We start from the raw sequence: 24147 nt of genomic DNA, 5'->3' as shown, positions 1-24147 counted from the left end.
ATCCTGGTGTATCCAACACTGATATCTAAATGAACCTTAAAGAAATTGAAGGTGTAAACAACTAACATCCCCAAATTAATAATAATTTATTAAATAATTTATTTATTAATCTTATTCTATTTATTAACAAAAAAAAATCCATCATAATCCAATCTATCAAAAACTCATAATTTCCAACAATTTTTTTATGAAAAATAGTAACTATTTTGCCTTCATGAAATGCAAACTAAGTGTTTTTGATACAACAATTATAAGGCATTTTAAATGAGCAATAGTCACATAACTTTGCATGTATTACCAGGATAAAATATTATTATAAGTATAAATTAAGTCTAATAGTGTTTCCCTATTCATTTTTCTCCCTGTTTACCTTCTCATTCTAGACGTAAGTTGTGAGAATAATATAAAAAGAAATATCAAAGATAAATTTTCTAATGCAAATAACTGAGATATTGGAGAAAATTAAACTGGTAAGTACATAATGAAAATTAAACTTTTAGAATTATTTATTTATTTATTTTTAAATCATTAAAATCATGTTGATTGCAAGCCTTTAAGATACTTTAGATGTTTATTTATTTATAAACCATAAAAGTTTTTTAATTATATTAGATGTTAAAAATAAAAACAGAATTTAAATATCTAGAAGAAGACATGTGTGTGTGTGCAAATGCATGTAACTATGAGAAAAAAAATGAAAGAAAAATATTGAAATATAAATTTGAAAAAAAAAATAGATAAGAAGACTATCATACTAAATAGTAATTTATCTATGAATTTCAAAATAATTAATTGATGTCTATGACATCATACATTATATTCCTAAATGATATTTCTTAACCTAAATAACAATAAAGTTGTTATTAATTCATATTATTTTTTTATAAGATAATTCATATTATTCTATTGCTTAGATGTTTGTTTGAATATTATTTTATGTTTGTTTTATTTTTATATTATCTTTTAAAAAATTATTCAATTGTACAGTATTTTATTATTTTATTAAAAAAATATATATCTTTTAAGATATCAAAATTCGTATCTCAACTTATATTTTAGGGATAATTACTATTGACCCCTTGTACTTTGATTTTATTACTACCTGTATCCCTGTACTTTTCAAAATTACTAATCCAACCTTTAACTTTTTCTGCAATTACTATTGCCCCCTACCATTAAGTTCCGTTAGTTTACTGATGATGTGGCATCTTTATATTTTCTCAAAAACCCCAAAATACCCTTATACTTATCTCTTTATTTATTTACCCTTTTGTCAAGTTACAGTAGTACCCTTAATTAACTGTGGAGAAAAAGTAACTATAATGCATTTTATTTAAAAAAAAATACCAAATAAAGAAAGAATGATTAAATAAAACTCAAATAGAAACCGAAGAGGAAGGAAAATCGAATTCAACTCAAATTGGAAACTGAATATCACCTAATATATTTTCAAAATAAATGAAGTTTAGTGAAGGTGGGAAACCAAATCGGATTTAGATTTTGCCCATTTCATTAATTTTAAAAAATTAAATTTAGGGTAAAATTGACATTTAATCGGGTTTTTATAAATGGGGTAGCATCATCTTTGGATTTCTTAATTTTAATGAAGGGCAAATTAGACATTATATATTCAAACTTAACGGCTACTTAACACCGTTATAAGGAACGTAAAGAACATGGTTTTATTAGTAATAAAATCAAACTATAGGGGGCAACAGTAATTATCCCTATATTTTATTATTATTTAAAAAAATACAAAGAATAAATAAAATGAAATGAAATTATTTGATCAACAGTAAAAAAAATTTTGAAAGATGAATAGATTCTGATAGAAATTTCTATCACCTCCAGTACTGACATCCTCCTGTTTCATCCTATTGACCACTAGATGATGAACACCTGTCTTATTCTAATCCTATGGTTGTAAAACCTTAACCACCAGCAACCCACTCACTAGTATTTCTCTCCTCCTTCTGTCTTTTCCCTCTTTTACTCCGGCAACCCACTCACCACCAGCATCTCATTTCACTCTTCCCTCTTCTACTCCGGCAACACTACCGTTATCGTGGATATGGAAATTGGAGGGAAAGAAACTCGACGAAGTAAAGGCGAGAACTTCTCCGTTTCCAAGATCTGGCTCTCGTCAAAAAGAGTAAAATTCCTGATTCTTCAAGATCTCGTATGATAGGCATTCCTTCTTCTTCTCTTAATGGTGGCTTGCCGTTGGCAGAAAGAACTCCAGATCCATGAAGGGTCATTGTGATCTGTATTTTCTTGATTTATTCACTCAATTCATTTTCTGATTGAGCATTTTTTTCAATCGGGGAATCCAATTGGGTAGCAGTTAATCAGTTATGCTTCTCTGCATAAATACTCTTAAAAGTGAAATACCATAAAGGAGATTGCCTATATGCTAACTCATCTGATGGGTCTTTGTTCTTAATCTTTATGAGCTCAGAAAAGTAGCAGGGTTGCAGAGGATTCATTTTATATAATGAATTTTTGAAGAAAAAAATGGCCAAATATTTCTTCTTCTTCTTCTTTTTCTTTTCCCTTTATATTTCTCCTGCAACAAACAAGTCTCCAGAAAAACAAGCTTCGAACACCAGAAACCGAAAACCGAACCCAGATCTGAGAAGAAGAAGAATAGAGATCTAAGAAGCAGAACTAGAAAAAAGCAGATTTGAGACCGATCGCTTCGCTTCAGTGATCGCTCGATTCCTCTCTCTCTTCGCTTCGCTCCAGTGATCGCTCAATCCCTTGATTCGCTTCATCGGCGATGAGTCAATGTTGCTTGAGGCGAAGAGGGAGAGCCAGCCGAAACAAAAGAAAGAAAAAAAAATAAAGGATATACTGGTTAAGTTGGAATAATCGTAACCATACGATTAGAATGAAATACGTGTTGAAGATCTAATGGCTAACAGGAGGAACTGGAGCCTGACACGAACTGGAGCGGATAAAAATCCGTATGAGACTGAGTGAAACAGCTAGCTGAACATGCTCAAGAGAGGAGATCCTTCTAGGAGAATGAGTAAGATGTGCTTCTATCGCCACGTGGAAGGACCGCAACGTATATGGACAAGTTTCCGAGATTTCGGATCTTCTAACTGGTTTTCATTTTAGTTGCATTTCATTTATGGGAGATTGGGTGGAGGTCCCTTACCGAGGGGAAAAAATCGTATGATGTGCACAGCAGTGCGACATGTGTCTTATGCTAAATAGATGGTGGATATCAAAACACTAATTTTTTAGTAAAGGAAACCCATTTTTGTGACCCATTTTGGCCAAAACCCACCTAAACCCGGGTCTAAAAATAAAATAACCACGTTTCCCATCCCTTCTTTCCCTCACTCCCTTTCCTCTGTCTCTCGCTCCATCTAGTTTTCTGCGAATTTCCTAGTGGCTGAGTTGGTTTCTTCAAGAATCACTTGGTATGCATTCAAATAAAGACGAATTGCAGGTATTGTTTACAGATGTTCTTTGCCTCTTCTGCTTCAATTTTGAACACATCGGTTTTGGGGAAAAACTAGGGAAAAGGAGGATTGATGTAGAAAACTACTTTATTAGGGGATTAATCAGTACCGTGTTATCGCAACACGATCGTTCCTGCAAAATGGAGCATTCACTCTGGAGCCATTTGCCTCTCCTGGTGAGGTCCAACTCTAAAGAATCAATCGAGTATATTCTCCAAACCAGTCTCTAGATTTTTAAGAGAGTTGTACTGATTATCATCTTGGGTTAGTTAGATATGAATGCTAGACTTGGATCAGTCAGATATGAATGCCAGATTTCTCCCACTCCACTTCGGTGCGTCCCCAAAAATCCAGCCAAGAGTCTGTGCTTTTCTCATTTCAACGAAGCCATTCCAGTGGAGCCCATTCACCATTTTTCTAATTTAATCTGCGATTCATGCATTTAGGTTTTTCCAATTCTCTCATTTCTCATGGTTATAAATCTTTATAATAATCTTAACAGAACCAGTGACACTCAAATGTCATGAATCTTTTGATTTACCCCATTCACCCAACATCCATCATGGTTGTTTGTATTTCAATTTCAATCGTTTGTAATGGAAAATCAGGGAGAGAATCACAAGAAAACCTAAATGTATGATCGATCCTTGTAAATATTTACATCTAGGTGGTTATGTTGCAGAAGTAAATTGATCACAAAATCTAGAGACTGGCTGGATGCTGCCGACCGTGAAATCATCAGAGAAATGCTTCAACTAGATGGAGCGAGAGACAGAGGAAAGGGAGTGAGGGAAAGGGATGGGAAACGTGGTTATTTTGTTTTTAGACCGGGTTTAGGTGGGTTTTGGCCAAAACGGGTCACAAAAATGGGTTTCCTTTACTAAAAAAAACTAGTGTTTTGATATCCATCGTCTATTTAGCATAAGACACATGTCGCACTGTGGTGTTGCACTGCTGTGCACAGCAGTCGATTTTTTTCCCTTACCGAGCATGTCCAATTCCAAAGCCACTACCAAAGATACTTTCCATACTCAAACAGATATTTAATCTGCTTTTCCTGTCAATCAAACACGAAACTATCTGCAGGCTTCTTTTCCAGTTTTGATAGGGGCTCGCTTTCGACCGTCCATTTTTTTAAAGTGTAAAAATACACATTTCAAATATGGACTATCGAAATCTAAATCTCGAATGAGATTCCAATCTCAACCGTTCACCTCAGGTGCTGCGCATTAATTATGCAGCACCCAAACAATTTCCGTTTTGATAAAGAAACCCACTATGAAAATTTTATCTCCTTATCAATGATTGAAACGAAGAATGCTAATATAATTGATTGAGTACCTTATAGGCCATACCAATAGAGATTCTACCAGATTATTACAAGATGTCTAATTCTTTCACTGAGGTCTTGATATTTATCCCCCCAAAAAAAAAAAAAAAACTCTTGGTATATTATGTGTGATAATTTTTTCTTATTCAGGGAAAATTAGGATAAATTTGGCCAAACTCTAAAGATAAATCTTCGAGATCTTAAGTCAACCGCGAACTAGACCTAAGACGAACTGAGGAGACTCAAGGTTGAATTAGGAGTCTGTAAGTCGTACTAATCTGTATTCTGTTGCACCCTACACAGAAAATGCATCAACAGAACTTTTCTGATTTCCATCTGAATTGGTGAAGATGAGGGGTGTTAACGCCTATCATGAATCAATAGAACTGACCAAAACCCATCGAACCGATCCTTGTAAGCTCGTTTTGAGCTGTTATATAACGAGACCAACTGGAAATCGAATCACACAAGACCAGCTAATATCGAAATTGAAAACCAAAAAACAAGCAAACCGGAAGAACAGAGGATAAATTATGAGATTCTACTTGTCTCGAAACCATTTGCGACGGTAATTTTATCATATAGCACACCCAATCACACAAAACCGGTTGATCCTTTGAGGCTCTTCAGAAATTTCCAGAATCATTTGGAAAGCACAAAGCCGCAATGCTCTTCCACCTCCATTTCCAGCATCCCAAATTGGAAATGCACACCGTATTCACAATGCCAGAGACATTTAGCATTACGATCTTTCAAATCTCTCTTGCATATTTACTGGAACCCGGAATCAGAGCAGAAACCCTGTATACTGTACACAGCCCATTGCAATAAAACGATCAAATGCTACCATGACTTCTACACCATGGAGCAACCCAGTTTAACAGAAACCTACAAACAAGAAGACAGAAGGCAGCAACAAGGTGAAGGGAACTTTCCATGTATAGACCTTTAAGAGATACCTGTTCCATAAGATATAACATTTTTCACATCGAAGTAAAATCATTGTGCAAGATTAAGGATTGTAAGAATTCTAAGACATGGAAAAACCATTAAGAAAAATAACTACCTTGCTCAAGGTACCACCTACAAGGTAACATCAAATATTTGGTTCAAGATTTTCAATCCCAACAGGGGTTGAATTAACACAAGAAGATAAACTAAACATGTCCCGAAGCCAAGTCATGAAAATACAGTAGACAGGAGAATAAACTCAAGAAGCTTCAGCAACTGGTTGGGTCACTCCATACTTCACCAACAATTTACTAAGGGACTCTGGTGGGCAGACCTCGTACTTCACCTTCCCAGAACTGGAGAGAAAGACCTCAGCTAGTTCAAGCTTGTCTGATGTAAGGCTTGTGCTGTCCATGGTCTTACTAAGCACCTTCAATGCAAGCTGAACAGCTTCTTCCCTGGTGATTTCTTCCTTGTAATCCTGCTTAAGCATTGACTGTGCAGCCTGATTGTTTGCCCCAATTGCAGCCGCCTTCCAACCAGCATAATTGCCGCTAGGATCGCTCATGTAGAGCTGGAAGCCGTAGTTCTTATCCCAACCTGCGAACAGAAATGAGACGCCGAATGGACGGAGTCCACCAAACTGTGTATAGCCTTGTTTAGTATCACAGAGAGATTGAACCAACTGTTCAACTGGCATCGGCTCCTGGTAAGCATAAGTATAGCGCTGGGCTTGGACTCTGGCAGTGTTAATTAAAATGTTGGCATCGGACATTATACCAGCCACAGCACAGGCAACATGATCATCAATCTTGTACATCTTCTCGGTGGACTTGGATGTTTGGAGCAGTTTAGAAGTCACCCTCTTTTCCCCAACTAGGACAACTCCATCTTTTGATAAAATCCCAATAGCAGTTCCCGCATTCCCAATGGCTTCTATCGCATACTCCACCTGGTAAAGGCGACCTTCCGGGGAGAAGATTGTTGTACGGCTATCATACCTCCGAGACATTTTCTGGAATTACTCCAAAAACGGAGACACAATGTATTAGCACTTGATGTAGGATAAACCTACATCGGAGTACGAAAGGAGAAGTGGGTGAACTAATTATGGAAGTAACAATGAACATGGAAGGGATTCCTAGAATCTATGAACTTGGGTTATGTGAAGTCTAACTTGAAAAAGGGTCCATCCTATTTTCTATGTGGAGCTATTGAACTTTTTGACTTCCTAGTTACTTTTCATTTTCCTACAGTCAAAATAATTGGAAAATTAATTACCAAGAGTCAAGCTAGTTGGAAATTCAGGTGTCTAAGAGAGTCTATAAATTGCGATGTGATCTTTGAAGGAAATCAATCAGAAAATTATGTTTTGAGCTTTCTCAAATTTCTCTCTCTTCGTTGTGAATTCAAGTCTTTCTTAGTAAAAAACGGTGTTCTTCTATTATTCATGCTACCGCTGCGTTAGCACTCCACCTCTGATAGTATCAAAAACAAATGAATGGACATCAAAACATAGATGCAGAATGACTGAAATTATCATCAAAGGGTTCACTATAATAAGAACACTAAACCACTAGCACTACAGTGAGAGAGTTACTACAAAAACATGAAAGAAACTGAAGACTGAAATCACCTACGCCCCATGGTTCTTTTGGTCCCCACATGCAGCATAGTATTTTTTAATTGTAAACAAAAGCTAAAAGAAGTTGGGAGACATGCAGAAGGTGCTTCAACATAACTAAAACCTAAAAGAAATTGCAGACATCCATTTATCCCATCATTCCTGCCAGGCTTGTTCACCATAGAGCCACTTCGAAACATAAAAAGTTACCTATCCTTGCTCCCCCCCCCCCCTCCTTCCCCCCAACAAATAAATTCCCAAAATAAAAAATAAACCATAGTGCCACCACATGTTGAAGTTCCATGCCTTCTTCAAACAGTCAAAATCTTATTCTCATATTCTCTTCAATTAAATTACCAACAAAACAAAAGGTTTATGGTAAGTACCAAACTCTAGGGCATGGAGATAAATGGAGATATCTTGCTATAACCCTGAAACAAGACACTGTTTGTAAAACAAGACACTGTTTGTAAAACAAGACACTGTTTGTAAAACAAGACACTGTTTCTAAAACAACCCCATTCCCCATCCTGCCATTGCAGGAAGTGCAGCTCTTGCTAGCTACCATAGTTGGTTATTGAACCAAAGCAACTAATAAGAAATGCTAATGTGGTTTCCCAATTAGCTCCACATGCCCCCCCCCCCCAAAAAAAAAAAAAAACTGTCCTAAGCTGCAAACTTGATTAATGGTGATACAAATATACAATAACATCTAAATTCAATCTTCATGGACTAAATAATATACAAAATGAAAATTAAAACACATGCTTACCAAAAAAAAAAAAAAAAAAATTAAAACACATGAATCATGCATCCATGTCCCATGTAGGACGACCATGCATATTTGTCAAAGAATTAGGCAACCGAAGGCGTTGTAGGGCCTTCCTAAGCACTAGGCAACACGGTGGCCGCTAGGTGATGCCTGGGCAACCTACACTCCCTACTTTTTTCTTTTTCCCCCCTTTTTTGAAAAACGGATGCCATTATATGAAGCAAGACTGGTATACAATAGCCAAAAAGCAAACTAGTGATGATAGAATGCTACAATGTACATGTCAACTGAGATGCTAGAGTTACTAAAGATGATAAAATTCTAGAAAGCATAATGGTATATGATTAAGATTTAATAAAGTGAATTATAAATATAAATAGAAAAAAGTATTGTTTTCCAATAGATCTTGTCACAGACAATGCTATTAAACAATAGCTAGTTAATAAAAATACAAAAGCATACACTTAATACTAAAAGAAAAACCCAAAGATACCAATAAGGCAATAACCAGTTGATTTCTGAGACTAACCAGCAGCAGAAACTAGTTTATCAGCAGTAACAACACAAGCAAGACCAAAAAAAGAAAAAAAGAAAGAAAGAGAAGAAGTCAGCAATTATGATTCAAATCAACAGCTCGTACTGTTAAGGAACACAAGTTGTATAAAAAGAGAACTTTTTGGAGGGGCTATAACAAGTAAAGAGCTCCCCATACTCTATCATAGATATATGCCTAAATGCTACCCAGTGCTTCATTGCATCTCCAAAAAACTGTCTGACACAACACCTTTACATTCTTTTTTCAGCCACACCCCAAGATCAACTTCATATAACATGATCTCAGTCAAGCAGCCCATAACAACAATAAAAGTCATACTATCTGGTAGAACAAAGACCAATGAATAACAAAGAGGGGAAAAGAAAAATAGATTAAAGATGACACAGAGACTTAATGTGATTCACATCCAACATGATGTGCTACAACCGTGGGTGAACTTGAAGATACTCTCACTATGACATGGAAAAATATTACAATATGGAGATCTCCCATTACTTATGCATCTAATGTGAACTACTCTCAGTAGATCCTAGATATTTATCCTGCATTATTATCGGCAAATTGGATCTCCCCAAACTGAGAAGAAATTTATTTAGCTTTAGCTGCAAACATTAACTTTTGTAACCCTACATATCAGAACAGATCTGCAAATAGTGCATTGATGAAAAAAATGAAGTCCACATATATGCGAACACACTTGAACAACCATTTCTCCAATGGCTTCTGTATACATTATAGAGTCAATAAATGGGATACTAATTTGGTTAATGTGCAATTAGAGGCACTGATTAGTTCATTCGAACTGGTTCTGCCAAAAAAACAATAATTTTAACCTATAATTCTCGATCCTTAATTTCTCTTGCAATTGTCTATGGTATGATATCTAGAATAACCGGATTATCATGCTCAAGATTATGTTGGATTACATAGAACAACTTACGGAAACAGCGTAGAAACAACATGGGATCACTTCCTTGTAAAATAGGTTTTCTGCCCTTCCATTGACCTATTTTATTTTTAGAATCAAATGACTTCTGAACCTGACCCCAGCTTAATAATTTGTACCAGAAATCAAGCCTAAATCCCGAGTAAACAAACACGAGAAGAAAAGACAGAGAGTGATAGAGAATAACAGAGTTTACCTCCTGTGTAGCTCTGAATCGTCCTGAAGGGTCGAACACTCGCTATCGGTTTCCGTTATTCTCTCGATGAAAAGTTCGAGGCTGAAAGGGAAAATAAAGTATCTGAATAAAGTATCAGAAACTGTTCAAGTGAGAGAGAGAAGAGAGGCTTTAGAGAGAGAAAGAGACGGGATTCACACAGGCTCAGCTTTTCATGAAAAACTGATGTTGTTTGGTTCGAGTTGAAGTTCATATAATTCGGTTCGATTGAAACAAAATTGGTTTATTCTCACTTAAATTGATGTTTTGTGCACATGTTAATACTGAACAGTAGAGATTTAATTTAACTCTCAACTTTAAATCTGGGTCGTCCACGTAAAATAAGGGGAGAATGCTAGTTTTTTTTTTTTTTTGGGTAAATGGGGAGAATGCTAGCTTATCTTCCCTCTGCCCGACTATTCCACCAGATTTTCAACTTCACAAGGTGCCCTCGATGGAGGAACCGAGGAAGACGGCAAGAACAGCCTAGTAGCTGCTCCAGATGAACAACTAAAAGAAGCAAAAGGGTCAACGTCTGAGAAGCAACAAAAATCCTGTAACATTCTCGTGCCGTCTGAGACGATTCTCGTTTCTCGTTTCGTGCTGCGCTCTGAAGCGCGCTGCTCGTTGCCGTCTGAGACGATTTTAGCATTCTTGATGTTCAAATTGGAACTGTAAAATCCTGTAACATTCTTTCTGTTAGATGATATATTCAGTTTCAGGATTCTTTTCATTGGAAATGTCGGTTTCGTGCTGCGCTCTGAAGCAGCTGCTCGTTGCCGTATGAGACTATTTCAGCATTCTTGATGTTCAAATTGGAACTGTAAAATCCTGTAACATTCTTATATATTCAATTTCAGGATTCTTTTCATTGGAAATGTCGGGATAAAACTTCTGTAATATTCTTGTAATTAGACAACATCTGTTAGATGATACAGAATTGGAAGACATCTACAGATAGGGTTGGAATATATATGTATAATTTTTATCTTCATATTTCATGATTATGTTTCATTAAATGATTTCAAACTTTTGAGCCTTCTTTAATGTTATGTAATCCTAATTACTTGGGGACAGCTTCATCAACTTTTTTCCCCAATGAGAACCATACTGGTCTAGCCTTTTTCTTTCCTTGGCTATAAGTTATAAGATCCTTATATTAAATGGGGAAGCATGGTTTAGAGAGATCAAATACACACCATTGCTGTCAACTTGGCTATATGCAAGGATGGCTAGCTAGAAGTACTGGTCTGGTTCATAATTTAGTGGGTCAATGTGTTTGATCGTATGTCTATGTTGTGGAGAAATGAATTATACTGGTAAGTGATGGAAAGGAAGAAGGGAGTAGTACAAGAAAGTGATAAAAGCAAGGCATTGGCTGGTGAGGTCAAAGCAGTACTCATCTGTAATGGAGCAGGCTATGGAGGTTCATCAAACCTAGAACCTGGAATCCCAAGTTTTGTGAAATTTATGCTTTGGTCTCATGTTACCCGGGGCTTTTGGCTGGTGAGGTCAAAACACCTTCTGTAATGCATAAATTTAATGAATAAGGGTGAATCTTGCTTGTCTAATTATGGTAGCATTTGTTTCTGTTATAGGGACTTCCTACTAGATTCTGCAAGCTGAACTTACCTAAAAAAGATTGTTGCATTACCTTAGTAGATGAACATGGGAAAGAACACGAAACAAAATATGGAAGGACTATGCTTGACAAGAAAAGTGGGGATCAGAAAAGTGGCCTTATAAAAGTATGCTCTTGTTACTAAATTACTTTTTTGTCCTTACTTTGGTGTTCCTATAAATTTCCATCCATACTTTTCAATTTGAAATATGTTTGTCTTGCTTTGGAAAAGTAGTTAATGAATGGGTTGCTAGTTGCAGATGGATGTCTAACTTATTAGTAAAAACAATAAAGCATTATTGAACCACACAATTTCTATGTTGTCTAAAAACCTAAGATGAATTATAGTGAGATGGAGATGTCTATTATCCTGCTGCATCTCAATGGTAATGAACAAAGTCATGTAAAAACCTTAAATTTTTTATGGTATTCAAAATCCTGCGTGGTTTTGTAGTACATAGGACCTTAGAATGAATTCATGTCTTAATCTAACTGGCCGATGAACAATAACCATTAATGATTTCCTTCCCTGATGGGATATGTAAGCAGACAAAATAAGGTGAGGAAGAAGGAAGAAGTTATTTAAATGGTGTGGACATATGCAACAAAACGAGAGGCCAATGAGGGGTGAAACCGCTTGTGCTCTGTTTAGATGATATTTTGGCAGTTATTTAAATTAGAAGTGTTGGAAAAGGAAACAAAATCATAATGCCATATTATTTTTCTCTTTAAATCCACACCATCGAAGAGTTGAGCTATATCGGTGTCATTCTTGTCTTGAGCTTTTCTCTTATTATGTGTTAAATGCATTTTGGTGTATGTATTTATGATTTGTCATGACAAGAACTTGATTTTGATTCTAAATCTTTACAAAGTTTTGTGATGACAGTAGATAGTGATTGCTCGAACAGTATTGCTGTTTCTTCTGTTAAATGTTGGTCTCCAATTCTGGAGAAAACTTATACATTTTGATTAGTCAGTTGTTTATTTCACGATTTTGTAGTTTCTTGAAGACTATTAGATCAGGGGAGGGATAAAGTATTTACGATATGAATTGTATAATGAAGTCCATGGTTTTTCCTTCCTTATTGTGTAGTACTTTAAGGTACATGTGGTTCCCCTCCCCGGCCCCCCAAATCATAGCTGTCAATTTGTTACTGTCGACATAAATTTTCTGTTTTGTTAGTCTTCCATGCATGGTTATTCTAGAAAGCAAGACACTTATTGGTTATGCTCCAATCGAACCATCCCAGATCTTGTAATCCATCCATTGGAGCTGAACCAAATATGGAGCAGTATTTCTTCTCCTTTATCAAGTACAACATTCAAATGTGATATGGTGGGCCCCTTCAAATGACTGAATTATTGGTTTGTGTTTGATGTTCTGGAATGTAGGGTATGGTCTGAATTGTATAGTCTATTTGAACTCAAAATGTGAGAAAAATTTGTAGGGGTTGGAGGTGTTCTTATAGAGAATTGGATTGACTAATCACTCTTGAAACCTTATCTCTTGTCTCTGTTATTTTTTTTTTTTCTTTTTACACAAGAATTCTAACTGACAGCAAAAAGGAGGACTGCTAGCACTTGGCCATTTGGGGACAACCACTCCTGTGCACATCGGGTCAAGTCTGATTTAGACAGAGAGTGTTAAACAGTTGGAGGGGAAGGTTGGGGGAAATGTAGGAATCGAGGGAATGGTATATTGAGAGAAGTAGGGAATAGACGGGAAGAAAATTGTAAGGGCTGTTGCAAGGAAGAGTTGCAGGGGCAGAGCAGAGTGCTCTCGGGTAGGCTGTGGTGAGGTGTTTTGCTGCTGAGTTGACGAAGTTTCATTACTGAACTTAGATTGTAATATTTTCTTTGTTTTACTGTTGAATATTGATGAAGCTTTCCTCTATATTCAATGTCAGTTGTTGCTCTGTTTTGCTATCATCAAATTCGTCTCGGAATGATAAAGTGCTTTGGTTTCATTTCCCTTTTAATTTGCATAATCACAGTTCAATTGAAAATATTTTGTGACCAAATAGAATTAGTTTGTTCTGAAGGAAATATTTGAAGTTGTTGTCTTAAAAGAAAATGCAAATATTTGAAGTTGTTGTCTTATAAGAAAATGGAAATATTTGAAGTTGTTGTCTTAAAAAGAAGAAGTATTATTTAGCATCCAGCTTTTCCACTGCATCCCATATACTTAACTTCAGTTTTCTCATGGTAACTGACATCAGTTGTAACACTGGGTCAGCAGCTGGAGAACAATTTGAAAATGACTCTAAAGAAGCTGGCTCAGATGTTGTTGATGGGATTAGACTAGCATCAGCAGCTTTGGAATTTGGAGACGTGAAAATCTTTGAGAATTTTACCATTATCATGAATGGTTTGATCATAGACTCTGAGCTTCTGCAACATGTTCGACTGAAGTACTATGAGCTTTGTTGTAGTCAGAAGGGCTTCCTCCATGATCATCTTCCTAAAGGCATCAATTGTAAGTTAGTTACTGGAATAATTTCTGAAATTGTCAATGTGGCTGATGCGATGCAAGCTTGCAATCTTACAGAGTGTTGCTGCTCGATAAAGGTGGAGGAAGATTGCTGAAAAGACTCAAGGCGTTGCAAAGCTTATTCCAGGTGGAGATAAGCTTAACACTGCTGAGATGATCCAAGCTGCTTTCAAGTACGTGAAGTATTTGCATGCACAAGTAGGAATTCTTCAATATGATGGGCCAATTCAGGTACTTAATTAAGGATTAATGAGATTTTATTTGTTTAATGAGTGCAATTAAAAATGTTTGAAAGAAGAGAAAATTATATATATCCCTGAATTTATATACTATTACATTTACATCCTTAAAATTTAGGGTAATTTTCATCTGGAACCCTTGCGTGTGTTTTCTTCTGACTTGATTCTCTCATTAGAGAGAGTTATATTTGAATAAGTACTTCTGTAGTTTCTATCTTGTTTAATGCTATTATTGGCATGAGCTTGAAAGTTTTGAGCTAAAGCAGCATTGATTGTATTATATAGATAGCCTAGGATGCAAATTATTCTGGCATAGAGAATAGGCATTGAGATGTCTCATGTTCGATTGGTTTTTGTTCCTTAAAATTTCAAGTAGCATTAATTTACTTGCAACTGTGAAAGATCTTATGTACTGATGTGGGGCTTCAAACTTGTGGTCTTTCTTGTTTGCTATACATCTTGTATCCGGACATTGGATGAGGCTTTTCCTTGTAGTTTTTGCCCTTGTCATGCATTTGCAACATCTCACCTTTTCCAAACTAAATTGTGTTAGCTACATGGATCCTTTCCTTCTAATCAGCTCTATGCAGGGTCTTAATTGATATAGAGCCTACGCTGTGCATGTTTTTCCTTTTGACTTTTCCTAGGTCTCAGCTTGTCCTGGCTGTTTTAGTTCCTCTAGTTTTAATCAAGTTGCTCCTCTATTCTGGAGCATCCAAAGACCTCCGTTGAACCTGGCCGTGCCAACTCAAATGGCTTTCTTGTATCTTGTCATGTATTGTACTTATTCCCATATTATGTTCATTTTTCACTTCATCCTTCCTAGTTTCTTCCCTTTTCATATATGACACAAATATCTTCTTACTAGATGGGGAAAAAGTGGCCAGAGAATGGGCATTTTTCATTGTTATGGAATCTGCAGTTACCTTCATAGAAGCTAGTCAGTGTTTTGTTCATTGAGGATGTATTAAAAATATTCAGGGTTTGCATTTTAAGAGCAATAATGTTGTCTTGTGGTCTCCTGCCTGCTGAGCTGGATCCTTTGAGAATTCTTCCATTGATGGCAATATGATTGCTAGATTCTTTTTGGTGTTATAATTCTTTAACTATCAGTACTTACTTGATAGAGTGTATTTCTGGTACAGAACTTTTATGCTGCCTTATTCTATTCAGAATTTCAGGTTTCTGCCTTTTTTAGTTGTGTGGACATCTTCTTTTGAAGGAATGAACCATCATTGAACCTTACCGTTTGTTTTGGATTTGCAGGCTGAAGGTTTGGGATCTCTGTCTGATATCGATGATCTTGCCAGTACCTTTTCAAAGGTTGTTTTTCCAACTCTGATGTGGCCAAGAGTGAAATGCAGACTATAAAATATATTGTAGACTTAAAAAATGCTTAATATTTATGTGTTGTTGACCTCAATACAATGCAAAGTTATATTGTTCCTCGTTATGACTTATGACATAGTAGTTTTTTCCTATTTAACTTCAGCACTACCAAAATTAACTCTTTTTAACAGGAAAATTTTGGTTTTTCATTATGTCTTAGTGCACTGTTATTAAATGTGGTTCTACTTCTATCTTCAAAATTTATAATATTTTCATGAAAGAGTCCCTTCTCTGCAGTTCACTGCTGAGTCGATTGCCATGCTAGTGTATGAATTGAAGTGTTGATTGAAACTTTGAGATTTTATATTGAAGGCTTGATATGAGAACACTAATCAAGGTTTCATGAGATATTGGTAAGAGCTTGTGACATATTAGCGAGATCTCGCTGGATATCCTTCTATTTTGAAAGGCGAAATGAGATCAGTGGTAAATCAAAAAGCTACCCAACTTGCTAGAGAAGGCAAGATGAGGTCAGTGGTGAATCATAAAACTAGCCAACTCACAAGATATCTCAGTCAACTACTCGAGATCAGTTTGATTAGAGTTTGAACCAAGTTGAAGAATATAATGGCCCCAAACTTGATATAGATGAGATATCTATCAACTTGATTGTGTTCCTGCAAGTTAGTTATCCAAGCTTTTAGTTGATTTCTGCCTGAAAATTTGTCGAACTTGCTCTTGTGGATGATTGCTACCACATCTCAGCTACATCTACAACCAATTGAGCCTGATTTCAAGCATATCCAAGAGAATGTGATATTTGAGTTGTTTTACATGAAATTTCTAATTTGATGCTTTTATCATTAAATAATTTGTAGACTAGGATATTTTAGACTTTTAGTTCACCACAATTGTAACAACCGATGGTTTGATATCGAACTCCATGGTTGTCAAGGCAATAAACCAGTTTACCTTAACCCAAAAATGGGCCTAGGCGGACGCTTTGGCAACCATGTAAAACTCTAATTTATATATATTTTTTCTTAACTTTCCTACTGTCAGTGGGTCGAGAAGGCCTGACATAGATGGTATACCAAGTTTCACTGTCAAATCCACCCCCCTCTTGAGATCGCCAATCAAGTTGCCCCAAAAGAAACTAAAAAGCCCAACTTGCGAAGATCTCAGTTGGCAAAATGTTTTTTTCCCCTTTCTTCGAGGGACCAAGTTGGGCCTCAAGTTTGAGTTCTAGAACTATGTATATGAATATATGATATCGAAAAGACGAACCTCGTGAGTCATCTTCATGATTGGGATTTTCTATGCATGGTGGTCTATGTTCTCTGTCTTCTTATGATTCAATGCCCTGACTCAATGAAGTTATTATTCTACTAATTTGCATGATTATTTGCATCTTCTGAACAGCCAATTTCATTCCTTCTCTCCTACATAAGAGTATAAGATGTTTCTATATGCCACTATAGAGAGAAGTGAAATGTGTCACTTCTTTTAACTTAAGTCTTGTAAATCACTTTAGACTTGAGAAAATAGGTAAGAATATGGGTAAATATGTAAGTAATATCACAGATGATGGAAGAGGCCGGTTCTCCAAGGTGTGGAGAAAGGAGATGAAGCTGACTCCCGGGGGGGGGGGAGATGCAGCCTGGGGAGGAGAGGGGCTGCAAAGAGTGGTCCCAAAAGATGTCTGGTTTGCAGGCTGCTGAAATGGGGATGAGGCTCATGGCAAAGGTGGGGGCAAAGAAGGGATGTAGTGGAAAGAAGTGGAGAACAACATTACAGTATAGCATAAGGGTTGGTGGCTTCATTGGGAATTTGTAACACTTCATTTTGAGGGTTTGTTGCTGGAGGATCATCTGGTGGGCCTGGAAAGGAGTTTGGAGTCCGGTGCCATTGAAGCACCACCCATGGTAGGTGCCCTGCATTTAACCCTACTGGTTGATCCGTCTTTCACAAGCTAAGAGCGAGGCAACAGGGATTTAGATTAGGTACTATCTCCGAGGTGGAATCTGAGCAACAATAGTGATGTGAGCTGGTAACCAAGCAAGTAGCATATTACGAGATCTTGTCAAATCTCAGTGATGTTTCCTTTGTGGGCTGACCGAGATGAGATTGCATATGAGCTCATATCTCAGTCATATCTTGGTATATCTCCGTGACATTAATCTTACAATTCTTGCCCAAATCTGGCTTTGATATAAAGGGGAAAAAATAAAAATAAAAAATAGACTTGGCAAGATCTTGGTCCAACTTGGCCTTTTGGACTGCAGAGTACAGATGCAGCCTCCGAGTTTGAGTTCTCAAACCATGACAAGTAGTTAAGTGAGCTAATAAATGCGATTAGGAATGTCGCTACCTTGTATCCTCCTATTTATAGGGTTTACTGGCGGTATGGAAGCTCTTGTCACAATGTTGGTTATTTGATGAGAGAATTCATGCTTTGATGGGTGACAGTAGTGTTCATTGCAGTCTTCCACTTAGAGTGTACCTTATGACACATGTTAAACATCTATAGGTGAACTGCATAAAAATAGGTGAACTGTTTTTATGGATATCAGAATGCATTCAACTAAAGTAGTGAAAAACAGCGTACGTTACAGGACTTTACTTCCCTGGTCAAACTAATCCCATATATAAGGTTTAGGCTCTGCTGAATAATGTTATGGACTATCCAGTTTGCCTTGATGCAGCTACTTGTCCTTTAATGTTAGTTTCAGAGAAACACCTTCCTTTAAAAAAACCATAAAATGATTTTTCTAGGAATTCTTTCATATGATAGGAAGTCACTGAAGAAACTTTCTTTTGGCAACATTTGTAATTCCTTTTTCGGGGGCTTTATAATTTCCTTTGTGTTTTGTCTATATTTGAACTTTACCTTCCATATTTGTTTTTCATTTTGATATTTTCAATTCTTGTCATATTTATTTTATTTATTTGATTTTATTCTTACTTATAAGTGAGTCGGTATATCTGGTTACAGCCGAACAAGGTCGTTAGTGATCCAAGAAATGCAGGAGTTATTGGTGACAGGGGATCATTTCTAGGGAAAGTAAGTAAAAGTCTTCCATGTGTTTTTCACTGGCGTATTCTATATAGCTGAAATTGTCATGGAACTTAATTCCTTTTGAAGAGTAATATTGGAATGTGTTCCCTATTTTTTCTTTTCGTCTTTTCAAGCATTTCATATGGAACTCGGAACTGTGCTTTGTGATATGTGAATCTTAATAGATAATTTGTTTGGTCTCTTTCTTTCTCAGTAATGGTGTACGGAACAGTATTACCTCCAAGTTAGGATTGACTTTTGAAAATGTCCATATTTGTTGATGGGATGACTGCAATCTCAAAATCTCTAGATGATTTAAAAGGAAGTCCTGATGTTTGCTGTTTAAAAATATGAACGAATATTCAGTTGTGCTCTTTGCCATGTCAGTAGTATGCCTAGCATTGAGCAGATCAAGTAGAGATGTATCTCTATTAAAGAGAAAATCAGCAATAGAGTAGCACCATTTCAAAGCTACAGTAGCAACAAAGAAAGGGTGAAATAGGCTATCAGCTAGTAGAGAGTATAATATGGAGAAAAAGAAAAGACGAGGGATTGAGTAGAAGGTGAAGATTCATTTCTTTTCATTTTTTGGCCCGGGTGGGGGAGGGAGGGAAGGGATGAGAGATTGTGCTTAACCTTCTCAGAAAAAAAAAAAAAAAAAATTAGACTTCAATCCATTACCAAATCGTGGAAGGTGTAGTAGTGATTCTCTCTTAATTTTCTCTCCAATTATGACTCTTAACCTTCCTAAACTAACTTTTGAAGGACTTCTCAAGATTAAACTAACTTGCCTACTTATTAGCACATTCTTTTTCTTGTATTTTATCCAGTGTACCTCCTTAAATCCAAACTTATAGTTTTATAAAGAAGCCCTGAAGCAGTGAAGCACATTACAAAAAAGAAAACTCCAGAGCCATGGGTCCCGATAAAGTATTATAATGCTCAGTTGACCTGATTGGACACAGTTACATAATTTCCCTGTTTTGATACATCGTTGAGAAAAAGCTTTTGCAACTGCTTATTTTTTTTGTGCACGAGTTTGCATATATGGAAGACTACCCTAATTTATCTTTGCTCCCGCCCCCTCTCAAAACAGAACGACTCAGGCCAAAATCTCTCTCTGTTCCTCCGTCCAGTCTCTCCCATTTTTTCTCATCCCTTCTCACTCTTTCCGCTCCCAATTACCCATGTCTGTCTTTTGTCCATTTCTTCGTCATTTCTCTTTCTCTTTATACCCCTGTGCTCCATTGTTCCTTGGCCCAGCTTGGGTCTGTGCTGAGCTTGGATGGATCAAGTTTGGGAATACCAAGGTGGTCTTTCTTCTGGGCCTTCAAGGAATTAATATCAATTTGTCTCTATAAAGCATATTTTTGAACAACTTTGAAACGAAAACTAAATCAACTAGAACTGATTTCCTCGTTTCGCAAAGAAAATGATGTGAAATAAATCTCTAATCCTGACACTATCCTGGCACAGCTCATGAACAGATCTTGGGAGTGAAATAGGCCAGCTAATGTTTGAAATGGAGATAAGAACATGGAAATTAAGAAGTTGTCGGATTACAGGGAAAATGTAACCATTTTGTTGGAATAATTCTTCTACAAAATCTTCAATATGGGATTTTGTAGTTAATTTCAAGTCTTCGTAGAAGAAGAAAATGATAAAAGAGAAACTTGTCTTCCATCATCGGTCATTGATCTGGCCTTGTTAGCTTGCAGTTTTTAAACTTCTCTCTGTGTTTCCTTTGTGGTACTTTCCTTTTTTGAGTTGTTGGGGAGGGGAAAAGACTTAATTACTTTAAACCACCCCCCCCCCAAACCCAAAAAAAAAAAAAAAAAAAAAAAAAAAAGAATGAAAGAAGAAAGAAAAAAAAGATGAAATGAAGTTCATGTCCAAAGTTAGAAACAAAAAAGGTGGGGGAGATTTCCTTCAGAAGAGAGTGGAGAAATAACTCACAAATTTGTGTTGTAGTATACATTAATTTTTTTTTTTAGCTTTCACAACACGTTCATGGACATCTTTCTTTTCATGTCTTACATTGATCTGAGTCACACTAGTTGATTGAAATGGCTTAGCTCTTGTTTTCAGCTCTCAACTGGCAGAACTGTATTCAAGCCTAAATAATCGGGAGAGGGCTTGCACGTGTCTGGAAACTAGCTAATTCATTTGCAGTCTTAATAGTTCTAATCTCCTAGTAGACTTAAATTTATTTATTTGACAATTTTCTGTTCGTTGAGTAAGGTGGTGTAAGATGATTGAAGATGTTTTAAGGGCTGAATTTTGACCTGATGTAAAATGTCTTTGATGTTAGAAGAGCTACATGGCTGAATCGGCATGAGCTGATCTGGAAATATAGACCGACTTCAACAAGCCCTAAAAGAAGTCTTTTGAATGAATGGGGTTTGTCCCCTAAGTTTCACCTGAATATTTCATTTCTTCAATCAGAGTTTCTGAAATACTTCTACTTCCTTGCTCTTAACTCTCTAATGATAGAACTGGTTTCCGCAGGGAGACCCTGATCTTTCTCAATGGCTTTATTTCGGCCTGAGCTCTTTGAAGCTTATCTTAGGGAAGACCAAAATCCTGCTTTAGTCTTTCTCAGACCGGCTTTAGTCTTTCTGCCAGCCATTTTCATTAGATTACTGTGGGTCTTCATGTTACTGAACCACTCGATGGCATGAAGGGTTACCATATTAGAGAGTTAGAACTATACCTTTGCTTTGTCATGCTCATCTAAGCCTATTTGGTTGAGTTTGAAAACTGAAACCTGTCTTGATTACTTTCCATCCTCTTCCTTTTTGAGTGGTAGGGGAAGACCACCTCATCATATTTCACATATAAAAAAAAGGCCCAACTTTCAAAAGTACCCTTAAGCACTTGTGTTCTCAAATTATTTCTGTTCTGATTCCCTCCTCCTCGAAATTAGAGATATGTCCTGCCCTGCCCCTAGTAAGTTTTTAATATCCATTCCTGTTCTTGTTCATTCTTCTTTAAAAGAATTCTTGATTTCAGTTGTTAATGCATTTGCTACTGTAAATGTTAATTTGAGTTAAAATATTCTTGTGGGCTCTAAGTGGGTTGGGTTTTTTTTTTTTTTTTTTTTGGGGTGCGAGTTTGGCCCTGATGGAGTGAACCCATGCTTGCCACCCTGAGCTGAAACAGGGTCCTGAGAGCCGGGAAAACGCTCAACCCTGACAGGTCACGGGGGACAGGGTTAATTTTAAAAGCCTTAGACTTTAAGCCATCTCAAAGCATGATTCTGCAAATGCGGAATGCAGAATGTCGCTTGGGCGCCATTTGCACTACAATATTGAATTGCTGCATGCTGTTGGCGTTAATCTTGTTGGATTACACTATTCTTAAGTGGTGTTTGTTTTCGACTTGGTATTCCTGAAATCTTGTTTTGTATATATATATATATATATATATATATTCTACTTTTTCGACTTTACGCTATTCTCTTTTCAGGTTCATCTGTGGCTGAGTGGCAACAAGAACCAGATTTTCCAAACTGGTTAGATCAGCAAATTTTTGAAGAAGAACTTGTTCAGGAAGGCAAAAGGTGGTCATCACAGCCACATACATTGTATGAATCAAAACCTTTGTACAGAACATCTTCGTGCCCTCAGCAGCAGCAACAACAGCAGCTGCAACATTTCTTAAGTGAACCAATCTTAATTCCCAAATCATCTTTCACATCCTACCCTCCTCCTGGTGGCCGATCTCAGCAGGCTTCTCCAAACCACCATTCACGCCACCTTAACATTCCTTCTCTTGCTGGAGGATCTCAGATACCCTTTTCTGCACCAAATCTTTCTCCTTTCTCTAATCCTCAGCTTCATTTGTCTGGCTTGCCTCATGGGCTACATTATGGTGGAAATATGCCCCAGTTCACCTCTTCAGGCCTCCCCGTCAATAACAGGCCACAGAATCACTGGGGAAACCAGGCCAGCATGTTTTCTGGAGATAATTCAAACATTTTTAACAACTTATTGCAGCCACAACTGCCTCATCCAAATGGTTTGATTCACCAACAGTTGATGTTGCCACAGCAGCAACAACAAAGACTGCACCACCAGTTCAACCATCTTTGGCCCATTTTTCACCTTTGCAGTCACAAATATTTAATGCCCATTCTTCTCCATCTCCACATGTAAGTAGCAAGTATGAAGCAATGCATGGACCAACTGATCCAAGGGAGCAGAGAATGAGATCAACACAGAGAGGGAAACAAAACCATCAGTTTTCTCATCAAGGCTCTGATAACGGTAGCCAGAAAAGCGATAATGGATGGCCACAGTTTAGGTCAAAGTACATGACAGCTGAAGAGATTGAGAGTATTCTGAGAATGCAGCATGCTGCCACTCATAGCAATGATCCATATATAGATGATTATTATCGCCAAGCTCGTCCTGCAAAAAAAACTGCTGGTTCGAGATTGAAGCACCACTTCTGCCTGACTCATCTACGGGATCTGCCTTCTCATGCACATGCTAATGCTGAGCCACATGCTTATCTTCAGGTTGATGCACTTGGTAGGGTTCCATTCTCTTCCATATGCCGACCTCGCCCATTGCTTGAAGTTGATCCTCCATCTGCATCATCAGGGGAAGGCATTGTTGAACAGAAAATCTCTGAGAAGCCTCTGGAGCAAGAACCCATGCTAGCTGCCCACATCATGATTGAAGATGGACTTTGTCTCCTTGATGTTGATGACATGCAGTTGGGATGGCCCCCAAAGATGACCTTGTGTTCTTAATCATCAAAACTGTCTTGGATACATGTGCAAGACTGTGTTTATAGCCTACATCACAAAGGACCTCTACTTTATTTAGGAGGCCTGAATCTTAAACCATAAAACCCTAAAAACAGTCTAAACCCTAAACCCTAAATGCTAAAACCCAAAACCCTAAGCCTTAAACCCTAAAACTAAACCCTAGACCCTAAAGCCTATACACCTAAACCCAATTTTAAGTTATCAAATGTCATTGCATTGTTTCTGTAGTAGCATACGAAAAGAAACGATTTAGTTATCAATTATTTTCATATCATACAGGGCCCTATGTTTTTATTTCAATAGTTCTTTAGTATTTCTTTTTTAGTTTTGCCCCTCTTAAATTTTTTAAGAGGGAGGGTGCTTACTGTAATTTCAAAAGCTTTTGGTTCTGGAAATTCACAGGATCAGTGAGTCTGGGAGGAGGTTTTTCTTAGGTAGGGAAGTTACTCTCATAATGATCAAACAGTTTAAAAGTAACTAGCATAAGAGGAAATTCAAATAGAAAACCAATCTGGTTTTAAGTAATAGATTTAAAGCTTTGCAGAATTAGAACTATTAATCAGTTTTTTAGTTGAAACTGGTTTCTGAGACATATTAGGAGAACAAAGTAATAGAAAACAGCTCAGAAACTGATCTCTTATTGGCATAATTTTAAATATAGTGGTCATGTGTTGCACAGAAACCAGGCAACACAATAATGCAATGCCTGCAACGGAGGAGGATCATGTCCTGGCATAAGAGTGTATTGCAGGGGAATGACAGG

At 36.9% G+C, this 24147-nt stretch overlaps 1 protein-coding gene and 2 pseudogenes across 4 annotated transcripts; 2 read left to right on the top strand and 1 right to left on the bottom strand.

Moving 5' to 3' along the window:
- Nucleotides 1-5730: 5730 nt before the first annotated feature.
- On the bottom strand, nt 5731-10086 carry LOC149003892 (proteasome subunit alpha type-4). Of its 2 annotated transcripts, none has more exons than XM_089169532.1 (3): nt 10017-10086; nt 9849-9929; nt 5731-6769 (listed from the first exon to the last, which is right to left on the bottom strand). In XM_089169532.1, the coding sequence occupies exon 3, from the start codon at nt 6764-6766 to the stop codon at nt 6014-6016; it is 753 nt and encodes a 250-aa protein (XP_089025658.1). In that variant the 5' UTR covers nt 6767-6769; nt 9849-9929; nt 10017-10086; the 3' UTR covers nt 5731-6013. The 2 variants fall into 2 exon arrangements, with proteins under 2 accessions (XP_089025658.1, XP_089025659.1); XM_089169533.1 differs by having other exon boundaries at nt 10028-10073.
- Nucleotides 10087-10310: 224 nt separating this feature from the next.
- LOC149003891 (B3 domain-containing protein Os01g0234100-like) lies at nt 10311-14076 on the top strand (annotated as a pseudogene). The gene is made up of 3 exons (XR_016175566.1): nt 10311-11372; nt 11465-11614; nt 13612-14076. The product of XR_016175566.1 is annotated as a B3 domain-containing protein Os01g0234100-like (transcript).
- On the top strand, nt 14055-23673 carry LOC149003890 (protein PAT1 homolog; annotated as a pseudogene). The gene is made up of 4 exons (XR_016175673.1): nt 14055-14212; nt 15487-15543; nt 18545-18623; nt 22076-23673. The product of XR_016175673.1 is annotated as a protein PAT1 homolog (transcript).
- The last annotated feature ends 474 nt before the right edge of the window (nt 23674-24147 follow it).

Source organism: Hakea prostrata, chromosome 9, assembly GCF_041222555.1.
Source record: "Hakea prostrata isolate BN-2017 chromosome 9, UWA_Hpros_2, whole genome shotgun sequence".
Lineage (NCBI taxonomy): Eukaryota > Viridiplantae > Streptophyta > Magnoliopsida > Proteales > Proteaceae > Hakea > Hakea prostrata.
This window is presented reverse-complemented; position numbering and strand designations above follow the sequence as displayed.